Here is a 13,788-nt window from a genome sequence, read left to right as displayed (position 1 = left end):
AAATTCAAGTCAGGTGTTCTATTGGTATTTAAATGACTCTGCACGTTCGACGAAGGTCACTTTCACGAACATATCTACAATAAGTCGTAATTAGACAGTGAAACTCGACAGTTACACCTGTAAGAGGTTTGATTAGGTGGTTTGATGGTGATGAGATACCGAGACTGCAACGCTATGTAGGCTGGCTCTGGACAGAGATTAAATAGTGTCAACATTTTAAAATCCAACGATTTCATGCCGTAAACCACACCACTCTTTGGGCGTGGCTGATTGTAATACGTTATCCTGACCTCCCCCTCGTCCGCAGGTTAAATAAGCTGATTGTGTTTTCAAATACGGATATAGGGGTTCCAAAACACTGCGCATGATGTAAGTAGTGCAAGCTGACATTTGTTAGGGCGGGAACTGCCCAGCGCCAGGCCTTCCCCGCAACGCGAGCGTGTACGGAGAATCCCGGGTGTCCTCCGCTACAGCGCTTCCCGAGGAGACACAAAAGACAATCCTCGCTGCCCAAGCAGGGGATACGTAGAAAGGACAGCATTGCTGACATGGTCACTCTATTACGAAAGAAAATTTCGCTTCAGCTGTAGTTTTGTTGGACTTTCCAGCATGCAGCCGAAAGTGCCCGCTTTCAAAAGTGGGGGGGGGGGGCAAATGGCATACTTTGCCCCCCCCCCACTTTTGACAGTGGGGGGGCAAGTGCCCCCCCCCCGGGAGATATGCACCTATGCCATTTACTGCTCCCTTTTGACTTGCCACTCACTTGCGGCCTCTGTGAGACACCAGGGGGATTGCAGCTTACATCAGGCTCTGGTGGCATGACAGCTTCCTATCATTTAACACCAATAACTTTACAGCGAAGCTATGTATAGACAGTACACAATAGTTTTTTGAGGGTGATGGCAACCTATGGTTTATGGCATGGTGAGTATCAAATGCCCGCCAGGGAACAGCCGGCTACGCAGCCTGCGTCAAGCCCTTAGAGCACCACTTGACCATGTCGTCAGTGAGAAGCAGAACCGAAAACCGGCGTCGGTAATGAACCATCACTAAGAAGAGCCGGCAACGCAGCCCGCATCGCAGCCCCAAAGCATCCGTATAACTGGGCTGTCAGAACATGCAGCTGAACGCTGGTGCTGGTAGAGCCTCTGGAGCATACAGGAAACGAATGCCCAGGACTACACCAGTTTCGAGATATTAATTTTCAAAAGGTCTGACAAAATGCATTGGCACGCATACAGGAACATGTGTGTCGGACATTAGAAGTACTAAGCCCGGATATTGTGAAACATTTGCAAAAAATTTGAAAAGACTTTGGTGTAGCAAATATATTGCATCAGGTATAATGATGCATTTTACGGAGTCCCGGGTCAAATTCAGGCAGCGGTAAACCAGACCCCTATGGAACGATGATGATGATGATCTAATGACATCCCCTTTGAAACATGGCGGAGACAAATAGTCACCTAGCCTGTTCAATTTAACCAGGTATGCTATACATGTTTTTCATTCTAGCATTTTCGTATGCATCTCCTTAATCTTTTTTGTTTCTTTCTTTCTTTTAGTTTTTTCTCTGAACTTCTCTATCTTCATTGCACTGCTACCTATGCTGTCATGGATCCGGTCGTATAGTTATCTTCCCTGCTTTTTTTTCACCAATGCTCTAAATGTCTTGCTTATCTCGACTGCTGACCGGTTCATACTTCCATTCACTTTAACCCTTTCAGGCGCCAATTAATTGTGTTGATTGAAAACTTACTTTCACCGCATTTCTTGATTCTTCAGAATCATAAAAAGCATACAGCTGCAGAATAGGTTAAGAATTTTATATTCTTTAGTCAGTTTCGTCAAGTTTGCAGAATGTCGACTCAATGCAAAAACTCACTACGGGAACATCAAAAAAATGATAACATCAACTATTTCATGTCCAGCAGGCATGAAAAGCACCTATCCAGCCACTTGAGAATAACACCTGGTGCAAAGCATTGTAAAAAACAATCAAAGAAGTGAACCAACCCGCTACATACAACGACATACTGATACCGAGCAAGAACACGCAACTGTCTACCTTCCCATTCGTTTTACTAAAACGTTTTCCACATGTTATTCAAACTTGCAGCACTATTCCAATCAGAATTAAGTGTTTCGAGATGTGTGCAACACATTTGAAACATCATTACTTTCAACGATGATTTTGCTGTTGAAGCACTATCTTGTCAGTGTCTTAAATTGCCGCATTCCACTTCCCCTTTATTTTCAGATTATCTTGGTGGGTGCTTGTCTAAGTCTTTCCTTCATTTGTGTATAGGCCGAGGTATTTGTGTTGCTTGACTATGGGTATGACTTCCTTTTGACCTATGTTGACCTTATGCGAAAACTGCTTACCTTGTGTAAGTTTGCCATGTTTAAGGGGAGCTGCCGGAAAGAGGAGAGTGATTAAGCACGTCCTGCACCCTAACTTAGGATCTAAATCAAGCTCATTGTTTTATGTTGCAAAGTAAATTTATGGAAGGATGCGCCATTGGAAATGATCAAGGAGAGCATCATATAAACTATTATCATATCTCATCACCTGTAACTTAGAGTGTGGCAAGCGCAGCTTGAGACGCTCAGTTCTACATGCACAATATGGTATTATTGGGCTAAGCAGATTATAATTTTCTAGATAAAACAGGCGAGGTTATGCTGCTTCATTGTTTCAATGTCACAGAAAGTTCTTGCAGAAGTTGTATGCTAGCTTGTGAATTGTCCATGAGTGCATTCTTACTTTTTGTACTTTTCTCTTGATGACTTACTAGCTGCCTTTTCTCATGTTTTGCATGTGTCAGTCTCATGTAATCAGAATTCATAGATCAAGTGCCCAAAATTTACCTAATGTTCTACAGCGAAAGCAAAAAAGCCAACTGCTCGTTTAATTGCGCAATCAGCATCGTTTGTCTTCCGAGACAACAAAAACAAAAAAATAAAAAGCTCTCCACAACCGCGTTAGTATCATTTGGTAGCTGAGTTACCAGCATGTAAGCCTACTCTGTCTTCCAAGCAGTATATACTATAAAACACCGGTGCTTCAAGAAATGATCAGGACACATTCTGACTTCGCTTCAATTAGCTATTTGAAATGGCCTCCAAGATCGCCAAATAATTTCTGTCTTTCCAGCTGAAACAGAATAAATCAGGTCACGCAAATCTTCCGTTCTTTTACGCTTAATTGTAATGCTTTTTAAAAGGAATGTCGTGTTAGCTCTAGGTAACACGCAAAGATATGAATACACACAAAAATTCATCATTCAGCTCCTTTCACTGGTAATTGTGATTGGTCCAATGTTGCAGTTGGCTTACCACAGCCTACAATGATGCTAATTCCTTCATGATAGCAATTGCTCTTCACAAAACTGCAACATGAGCACATGGCAAAAATGATGAGTCACGCACACATTTATATTTTGTTATTTGTCTGTATATGTGCCAATTTGCTCTGAAACTTAGAATCTGCTTTGCTTTAATATATCACCCATTATTTAGCTGGAGCACATGAAAACAACTTTCTTTTTTTTTTTTGCGAGGGAAGTAGGGAGTAGCATCTTTATCACAAGTGCTATGTATTTTATTTAGGTAATAATAATGTTATGGGGGGAGGCTCGATCAATGTTTTCTGGTGCAGAACTGAATGAAAGTGACAGTTCATTGTCTCAAACAATATTACTGCAATTGGAAACCAAGCATAAGTCAGTTGTTTCCCATCATGAGACACCAGTAATGTGTTCATGTTAGTCACATTATACTTACCAGCAACTGAGATACATTTTTTTTTATAACTACGGCTGTATTGAACTGTCTGTGACTTCTCAATCGCCAATAATTCACTGAATTTAATGAAGTGTGGCCACAACATTACCTCAAGGACTGCTTGAATTTTGTCTCTACTGGTGCTATAAAATGCTAGTTCACGTTCAAATTCAAACACAGAACAAGTACTTAATCCATGGTGCGTTCACTCATAAAGATCACTCCTATGCAATGGCCACCGTGGGCTCTCATGTTTTCATGGCTAGTGCACTCCTCCAACATGGTGTCTGCAAGCTAGTTGTTCTGCTCTGCTGACAGATGGCTACACTTTTGCATAAGGCCTATAGGACATCCGAAGCATATGAGCTTGTACAGCTTTATGGTCATATATATATGAGTTGCTTGGATTGCATACATTTGCGACGGTTATTTTTATTTAATCTGGCAAATTCCTCATCAGTTACCTAAACAACACAAGGAAACACAAAAACAAAACCAAGATAACCACTTACTTTGACTTGGCACAAAAATAAAAACAGCATAACGCATATAGAAGCAAACCAAACATCAGAAATAAATAGTACAGAGTCGCATAAGCGCATGACAGAAGGTGTGCTTCTATAATAATGTGAGAGGCATGGTGTATCACAACTGATCCACATAATGAAATTCATTAACGTGAAGAACCACTGACAGTGACTACTGGGGCATGTGCTGCACCAAATTATTTTGCTGTACACCTTGGCAATTTCTCAGGTCTAATGGCTTGCTTGCCTAAATATTAAAGCTGGGTCCACATAACACTCATAACATTGCACGCAAGTTAAAAGGGAAACTAAAGGCAAGCATTTGGTCAAACTGAAGTGATTAGTGAAGTGAAGTGATTAGTGCTTCAGGTGTTTAAAGCGCCACTTAATGAGAATAGAGCCTTTGTAAGCATGAGCAGTACCATGTAAACATAGCACAGGATTGGCACTATTTCTGAGATAATATGGTAGGGGCTCCCATGACGTAACATGTCCTACTTATAATTGGCGAACTGTAGTCAAACACTGACGATAAGAAAGTCAGTTACATCGCCTTTCCACTTAACCAAAATTCAAACTTCATTGGACTTTCCTAGAGAATCACTGATGCCATCTCTTCACATTTATCTGTTAGCTTAGCTTATTTGGCACGAGTATGGTGCAGACTCTTGGCAGGCTTCCTACTGAAAATTGCAGATGGCACACTGCTGAGAGCACGACCATTGTAATCACCTGCACAGTTACGCAGCAATGCTCCTTCACCACGGTTCAATTGAAATGTAAAAAAAATTGTGACCCCTTTATTCACAATTTCTTTCAAAACTACGTCAACTCTTGTCATAAAACAAAAAATTGCAACGTTTTTAGAAGGTAACCTATCAATCTAGGTTTTATTCTTCTTTGGCCTAAAGTATTCCTTTATGGAATGCGAGTGCCAGTTACAGCATGATGTAGTGCTTCCTGTAAAAAAGACATATTGTCATGTTGTAGTCGCCGGAAAATGATAAACATAAGCTGGGTATACCTCACAGTATCTCCTCTTCATTGGATAGGACCTTGGCTGTTAAGCACAAAAAAAAAAAAATAGATGAATATTCTCTCTTGATATTTCAATGTACTATAGACTCCTTTATGCACACCACCAGTTCCTTGAGTTCTTATTTTAGCAACAGTGGCCTCCTGATAACATACTGACAACACTTGTTCCTGACTTATATTATAGCTAGTGACTCTTCTTACACACTTTCGTTTCTCTTCCTCTAATATTCCGGCATTTCAATTAAAACCACAGTTAATTTTCTTTGTGTTTTCTTAGCTTCATTGTCTGTTGGCTTGACATGGTTGTCACTAACAAATAATTAAGCCCCTCAGTTCCCATTCTTCTTGTTCAGCTGCAACTGTAGTGTTATGACCAATGATCGCATGATTTTGGCATTTCATGCAATAAATGTGATAGGAGAACGCTCTCAGTGGTGATAATTAGTGACATGTCAACGGTGGGTGATTGATGGCTGCGGTTATAGACACTTTCGCCTGAGCTTCTTCTATGCTTGTGGGCATTTTAACGACGGTCTTTTGTCAATCACACATGGCATTCTTTTGCAATAATGTGGCTATATTCTATTGAACACTTAAGCTGCATCACTATGCTGTCCAAAGTGCAACATAAAATGGGCGAATGTCGTGGAACAATGACATGTCAAGTGGGAATGCAAACGTGGGAATCTGTGGGCTCTATGCTGTGACTGCACAAAAGCAAACTAGCAGCAAGAAAAACGCTACTAGAAATGCATCAATGGTGTTCTACTGTACTCATTTTGGCAGGTAGCCTGTAGCAGAGCGGCTTGTTTGATGGTCTGACATTCTTGCGTTGTTCGATACAAAAGTCGCACAGCATGTCACTGGACATCAACCTTTATTACTGCACAATGAAACTACAGGGAGGTGTACATACATCATGCCTTGGAACTTCCAATACAAACAGTGCAAATGAATGTGCTTTTTCACAGGGAAGGCTTCACCAAGAAAACAGCTATCCACATTCGCAAGAAATGTGGCTTCAACCAAATGTATAGTCGTACTAATTGTACTACGCGCAATTGATTGGTCTAAGACATCGCACTGTATGATGAAATGCGTCGACGTGCACGCTAACTTTGTCAGCTCTGAAGCAACAAACAATGCTTGTTTTTTTCACTAACTGGTATGTCCTCACTACCTCAGTGTAGCATAAAATAGTAATTATGAACAGTGCCGCAAAACTTGAAAACTATATATAGCTTTCTTTTCATGCTATTTGATGCATTTAGTCAATATGAGATCTTCAAGTATTTTTAATTTGACATCACATTCCTTGTCAGACAGTAAAACAGTTGCTAACTTTGCCAGGTCATGACTACCACTTTGTACACTTACTGAAATGCAAGGACCTTTTAACAAAAAAAAAAAAACATTGCTATTTTTGACCGATAATTGTATCGCAGTATTCCATGCATGAAGCTTACTGCATTGAAACCGATGCTGCATGGGCAAGCTTTATGGCAGTAAGTTGTGAGTGGTGTAAAGTTTAAATGTCATATCTGGATTGTGTTGTCCACAAATATTGAAAGGCACAAGCCTTTGCAGTAGATGCATCGCTGACCTAATGAGCTTCTTTGTATTCCCCTGATTGCACAGTGCGTGAAAATTGGGTAAATAATTAGTGTAAAATATTGGCGACATAATTTTTTAGATTGACAACATGACATCAATGTGTAGATCGTGTTCTTATTTTACATACTCCACATAATTTGTTGGCTTTAATCATTAGTGAGCTTCATCTTTGTGATGTCATTTCAATTACATTAAATTACTCGGTACCTGCTGTGAAATCAACAGCATTAAAAGCCTCATATGGTTATCAGTACTTAATGCCATTATTCTTACCAGCATTGCATGGGCATAACGCTGCTGCTTAGGTTTTGTTGATTAATCTGCAGTCCAATTTCTCAGAAAAGGAGCAAAAATTAAATGTTCCAGTATAATATTTGGTCAATAACCTCCTTAACCATCAACTTACATTTGCTAACCAAAAACAAACATTGTGCACGACACTGGAGACAACATCGCCGTGCATTTTCGTTGCAGTGCTGAGTTGTATTATAAAAAAGGTTGTGCACAGCAGGGCAAACAAGTCTTGTACATCATGCAATCTTCGTGCATATGTCGCTAACTTGACATGTCTGGTTTGCCTAAAAATATAAGCCAGGATATCGGAACACTTCTTCCAGTAACCACAGAAATAATCTGCTTTTGTTTTTTTGTCAGTGGCACAATTTCTATTCACTAGCTGCTCTGCAGAGCTGTGGCGTGATCTACGAAGATAGTTGCTAGAACCTCTGCTGACAGAGGTTCTCCCACATGACACAATCTGTACAGTGAATGTGATCTCGTCAAAAAAGGTTCCCAGCAAGACACTGTACTATAATTATTATACAACCTCCGTTTCTTTCTGTTGTTTTTTATTTGCAGTAATGAAATTCAAGGGTAATCACTGAGAACACCAAGCCATGGTAGTAGTAATTACCCGAGTGAATCACAAATCGTTTAGCTTATTATGAAGGCCAGAGGTAGGATTCTCAAAGTTTTTGGTCTGCAAAAACCCTTGTGATTGGCTGATGCTTCCCCTAACATCTCATATGCTATCACAACAGACTTGCACCCATCCCCGTGAACCGTTCTAGCTTGCAGGTGGCTTTGCGAATACTGGCACTTTTATTATAATATCTTGAGTCAATGCCCATCCCAACAACCCCCTGCAATTTGCTGCAGAAAGGGATGATGAAGTGTTGGTGTCTTAAGCTGCAAAAGTTCACGAACTGATGAAGGATATATACCAAACACTACCAATAGTTGAGGTATTTCAAGAACATTTGGCGGGCACAGTAATCTGTTGTCCTATTGAACACATTGCACGAAGTGAATTGTCTAGATAAACTTGGTGCCGCTGGCTTTGAAGCTCTCAAGGTTTTCAAGCAATGTCATTGCACCAGTGTCACTTGCAAATTCAGTTGACGGTTTGGCTTGCATATATACTGGATGTGTGTTTTTATGAGGACATGACTAATTGAACAGGCACACAAGTTATGCATACAGCCTCTAAAGTTACCCAAATGTGCAGAGGTGCGTATTTTTCACGGATAAGCAAGCTCCGAGTGTACTTTACGAGATTGATATTTGGCAGTAAGAAGGGAGCAGGGAATCTCGGGCATGGGCAATGATTTAGGATATTACAGTAAGCGCGACAGGACCACCTGAAAATCCCTATTTTCTGCGAGTAGTTAAATACCTGATGGCTACTGCTGTGGAAGCACTCCTGGAGCACATTCTGCAAGAAATCTTTTCATCTCATTCGTTACTTTTTCTTTTCCTTTTATCATCCATTGCACTGAATGCTTGATGCCTTCACAGCTTCATGCAAGCCAGCGACAACAAGCAGGAAGAATCGAAAATAAAATGAATCATTACAGAATACTGCCCCTGGCTTTGTTTGCATTTCATAGCTGTCTTCCCACTCCTACTGTAACCAGAGCTCTGCAAGCATCACTCACACTTCAGACGTATTTTGGGACAAACAGTATACAAAGTTACTATTATGCCCTCCTTTTTTTACCAAAATACTTCGACAATGTTTGTGTTTACTTTTCTCTCTTGTCAAGTACATCCAAGGCACTGTCCCTATCTAATGCATGTGACTCACTAAGGTATGAACAGGTACACGTATGACATATGTACAGATGCAGTATATACACGGTGCCCCCTTTGGGGCTTTACAGAGTGCTGAAGCAAATACGCAGCAAGACTTCACAGCAATATATTTCATTCAAGTGTCAGTATGCTTGTTGGAGAAGATCGCTCAATTGATGCTACAGCTAGTATTTCAACGGTTCATGCAAAGGAATTTCAGCTTAGATTTCAATGTAGTGGGCACTGAAGGATAAATATTTTAAAAATGTTTTACCAGAAAAGCTTAGGCCCACATGCTATTGTCAAGTACAAAACACCAAAGCCAGATTTCCAAGTCATGTAAAAATACAGATCTTATTAGAAAATTCACTGAAGGCAAGTAATATCCTCCCATGTATACAAACATTGCGAAAAAATTTATAATTTAATGAGAACACACAATACATGTGCAGCTAACACGTTTGTGCATCACCATGTAAAGCACTTTCGTTTGCTATAAATGCTTCATGAAAGTGATTTCAACACACAGGAATTCTTTGAAACTCACTTGGCGTCTTGCTCTGTGACAAAAGATTTACAAAAGCGAAAAAAAAAAAGCATAAAATGCAGTGATTACTGTTGAGAAAATAAAATTAAGATGGAAGTTTCAAGAGCTTTCAACATCAGCACATGTACAAATCCAATAACAGCAGATGTACAATATGTAGAGCCAACTTGCTGAATGTAGCATATTCACAGACATGTTCCGATTCATTAATTTGGCAGTGCAGGGTTAAATGCACATGCATAAAAAAGCCCGAAACTAAAATCAATCACACTGGTTTGTAAACTTAGAACAAACCTCTCATTCACAGAAGTTCTGAAACTGACGAGAGAAGTACGAAGATAATTTGCACTGTCAGCCGTGGCCAGTATATAATGTAATGATTCCTTTTACTCTATTCCATTCCTTTCTTACAGTCTACCGTCACACAGGCTGATCCTGGTAATAACATAGTCACTGCGCAATACTCGGACCACAGAAAAAGCACAAAAAGGGAAACTGGAAATGGAATGGAATCAGTACATTAACCTGACCTGTGTTTGTTATTGTATCAGCTCACTATTGTCACCCTCCGATGAGCAGGCAAAAAACTGAGGACAGAGCAAAATCTGAGAGAATGGCTCGATCTGTTCACAAGTGCTATAAAATTTATTGCCCATGGAATTCTGCTTTTGAAGCACCTCTATTCATAATGGACCAATCTCCAAGCATGTTTTGTCTTGGAACATTGCATAAGCAGAGACCAGTGGGAGCCATGGCTTCTTTAAAAATCAGATCAAATCAAGTTATGTGGTTGAACATTCCAAATTAAGCAACACTTGGGGAGTGAGGGTCGCCTGAGCACTCTAGAAGGACCGACTATTTGGCTAGTTGGCCTTGCATTCTGACTACAGTAGCTGAGTGCAACGTGACAGACAGACACAAGCAAACGCTCGTCCTTGCCTGTTTTTTGTTTGTACCTGTCTACCACTGCACTAAATTACCATAGTCAGGAAGACTCAGCACTCTTCCGATGAAAGCAGTACAGCCTCGTTTGCGTACCTTGGCTATAGGTATATTGGTGCTTTCTGTCTTTGCAGACTATTTTGCTGCTGACATATGTGTGCTCCTTACATTATTTAGCTGTAAGATTATGTGAACGCACCACAAGCGCACATAGCATGGAAGTCGAATTTCATTGGGTCAGGACATCCTCGACAGTGAATCAATTCGTTGAATTGCACCACGCAGACTTGCAATGAATCTGTTGCATCACGTACATATACTTGTGCTAGTCGTACTGCATTATTTTGCCGACATGTATGCACCTATGACTATAGGAGGAAACAAATACGAAGTGTAAAGCATGTTTTCGTCTCTCATTAACAGAATGTGTACTATATTCAGCACAAACAAATATGCACCATGCTGTCTTCACATATTCATGCATTTAAAGGTGCTCGTTTCACAAACAGGTGGAACAGTTTTGGCACTGCGTGTATAGTGCCGTGTTATTTACACCCTATATACACACTCTCCGCAGGACACCAGTAACAGAGCGTACAGGTGTACATTTCACCACTGAACACGAGTCTGACAGGATATCCAAGTTTATCACATAGGTTATGCTTAACACAGTTTGAGCAATGCTGGTGAAGTGATGCACTGTTGGTTTCATTATGCATGGTCTTGAAACAATGCAGGACAATTTAGTTGCCGACAGAAAGTTTATGAGTAAGTCAGCAGCAGTGTGCATCATCTACAAGTGTAATAATGCATAAATTCTAGCCTTTCTTTTTTTTTTCTTTATTGCCACTGCTTTTTCAGGGACGAACCAAAAAAGGTATCACTTAACATGTCCTCATTGACATCTATACTGGGCAGCTGTGCAAATTAATTTAAGGAATGCCAGATAAAGTCAGCAGCTCAGGGTGTTTGGACAAAGTTCTGATGTCCTGCATTATGACAACAAAAAAATGGTACAGAAAATAAATGTTTGAGGATCGGAACACTTCCTTGAACCTCGGGGAAATTGTGAAAATGTGTTTCATTTTTACAGAAGGGAGAAGAAAAATACCAAATGGCACATTAAAAATTATCCAACTAAAACAATGCCCCAGATACTAGGTCATACTTTGCCTACGAGTGGAATGCAACCCTCTTCTTCAACCACCTTTCCAAGAAAACTGAAGTAAATGCTTCAACTGATGATACCATCTTCTGGGCTCCTTTATCAGTGTTTCATGCCTGAATAATGCCAAGCATCACATACACTGCAACAACTGCCACACCTTGCCGTATCAGTTGCAAGCACATATAACGTGCTGTCTAACCAACATGATCTCCTCGTCAATGCTCGATTATCACATTCACAACTGGAAGTCCAGAGCAATCCACAACTGTTATGATGAAAACTAGATTGTGGTAGTTTTCTTATCCACTATCGGTATCCACAGCCCCATAAGAACTGCAAACGCATAATGACTGGGCAGGAGGATATTTGTTTAGATTTTGTTAAACTGGACGTGAACGAATTCATGCCATGCCCTAGCTAGCTGATTCAATGATGTCAGGAATTTTTCTCTCTTATGCTCATTTAATTGGAAGACGAACATCATTTTAAAGTCATGGCACACAACGAAACTGGGAAAGGGCAAGGGCACCTTAATGTTTAACTTTAATGATGCATGTTCACAAACTGCTATCACCTTTGCTGTGATGATAATTTCGCACCATTTTTCATGTGTCCTTGCCCTAAATATTCATACAAGGAAACAACTTGTGGCTGTTACTGCCACGGACGGTTGCCAATTTCTTTTGATCCTAACCAACCGAACTCTTTCCACTGCCTTCTGTCACTCAACGCTAACTGTGACAGAAATGACAAGTGTCCTACACCTACACACTAACCACAAGACAGGTTATATCCTACAACTGTCAATGACAGTCAGCCGACATTGTCTACAGCAGCGAGTGATGTAAACGTCTTTCGCTGCGTCCCTGGCAGGAGCGGCCCTTACTGGAAGCATGCATGTGCCGCTTCCCTGAAAGGACAGACACAGGCCGCGAACCGGCATTTTGTATCCCTTGCACGTGTTTGGCGAAGCTGAGACAGGATAAATTAAGATAGTGAAAGAGGATAACGTGGAGAGAGGGAGAGAGACGGCGTGTTCTCGCCGAACCAACAGGCAGAGAAACGAGCGCCGTCAAGTTTCGCCAAACCGGCATTCGACCCCGCGTTCTGCACGCCGGGTTGCCGCAAAACAAGTCAACTGAAGTTCAGACCGAGTGGTGGTGATTGCGGTGAGAGTGATCAGGACTTTTCTTGGAGCAGCACTCGCACTATGTTGGCGGGCGGCTCTAAGGCCAGGCTTTCGTCGGAGGTGGGGCTGCCCTCCTGCACCTTGCGTGGCACGACTTGAGGGGTCACGCCTCTCTTTATGCGCTGCAGGAGGAAATAATAAACGAGCGTCTTGTCAGGCACCTGGCTTCAATCACTTTTTGATTGATTGATTGATTTATTGAGTTTTATTGGTAGAAGATGTTGAATAGCGCAAGGACGAGGGAAGGAAAACAATGAAAAACAGAGCACTAACTTCCAACGTTGTTTTCTTTGTTTTTATTCCCTCATCCTTGTGCTATTCAACATCTTTTACCGTGGTGTACCAACAGGCCCAAATTGCTGCGGTTTTGAGTTTTATTGTTTTCTTCGTCTGTACACAGAACTTTCAAATCACTGATCGAACCCACAGCCTTAGGCTAGTTCTGGTCCAAGCATAGAAATTACAGGTGGACAAACATTATAAACAGTTTCATACAGTGTAATGAGATCACCGAGCATAATAAAATCACGCAACAATTTAACATGCACAACAACAAAAGAAATCACAAAGCTGCTATTAGGCAAGCAGAAACGTCTGGGCAACAATAATCTGCCCCAGGTACGCAAACATGACAAGGCTGCTAGTTGCTGAAATTAGTGGATCTCATCGAGTGGATTATAAAAAGCATTACATATTTTATTGCAAAAGGTCTTGCATTCTGTATTCACCTGGTGTTCTAAAACCGACTACTCAGGTACCTGAGAATTGCACAGACAGCTTTCTCAGGCACAACAAGTACCGATCTTCACTGCTTTATTACGCAAACCATTACCATATCTGCACCACACCTTGCGAGTATTCTGAGCATGCTTCATTTTAACACAGGATGTGTACATGTAGGCAA

General features: G+C 40.9%; 1 protein-coding gene across 1 annotated transcript in view; it reads right to left on the bottom strand.

Annotated features, from left to right (window-relative positions):
• Nucleotides 1-9,332: 9,332 nt before the first annotated feature.
• The window catches only part of LOC119461495 (sodium- and chloride-dependent GABA transporter 1-like), a 59,581-nt gene continuing 55,125 nt past the window's right edge, over nucleotides 9,333-13,788 (bottom strand). Inside the window, exon 12 of the mRNA XM_037722832.2 lies at nucleotides 9,333-13,006. Coding sequence (XP_037578760.1) covers nucleotides 12,875-13,006 — 132 coding nt within the window. The 3' untranslated portion in view covers nucleotides 9,333-12,874. The remainder of the gene's footprint in view (nucleotides 13,007-13,788) is intronic.

This window comes from Dermacentor silvarum, chromosome 8 (genome assembly GCF_013339745.2).
Source record: "Dermacentor silvarum isolate Dsil-2018 chromosome 8, BIME_Dsil_1.4, whole genome shotgun sequence".
NCBI lineage: Eukaryota > Metazoa > Arthropoda > Arachnida > Ixodida > Ixodidae > Dermacentor > Dermacentor silvarum.
Note: the sequence above shows the minus strand (reverse complement) of the source record. Positions and strands in the feature narration are given on the sequence as shown.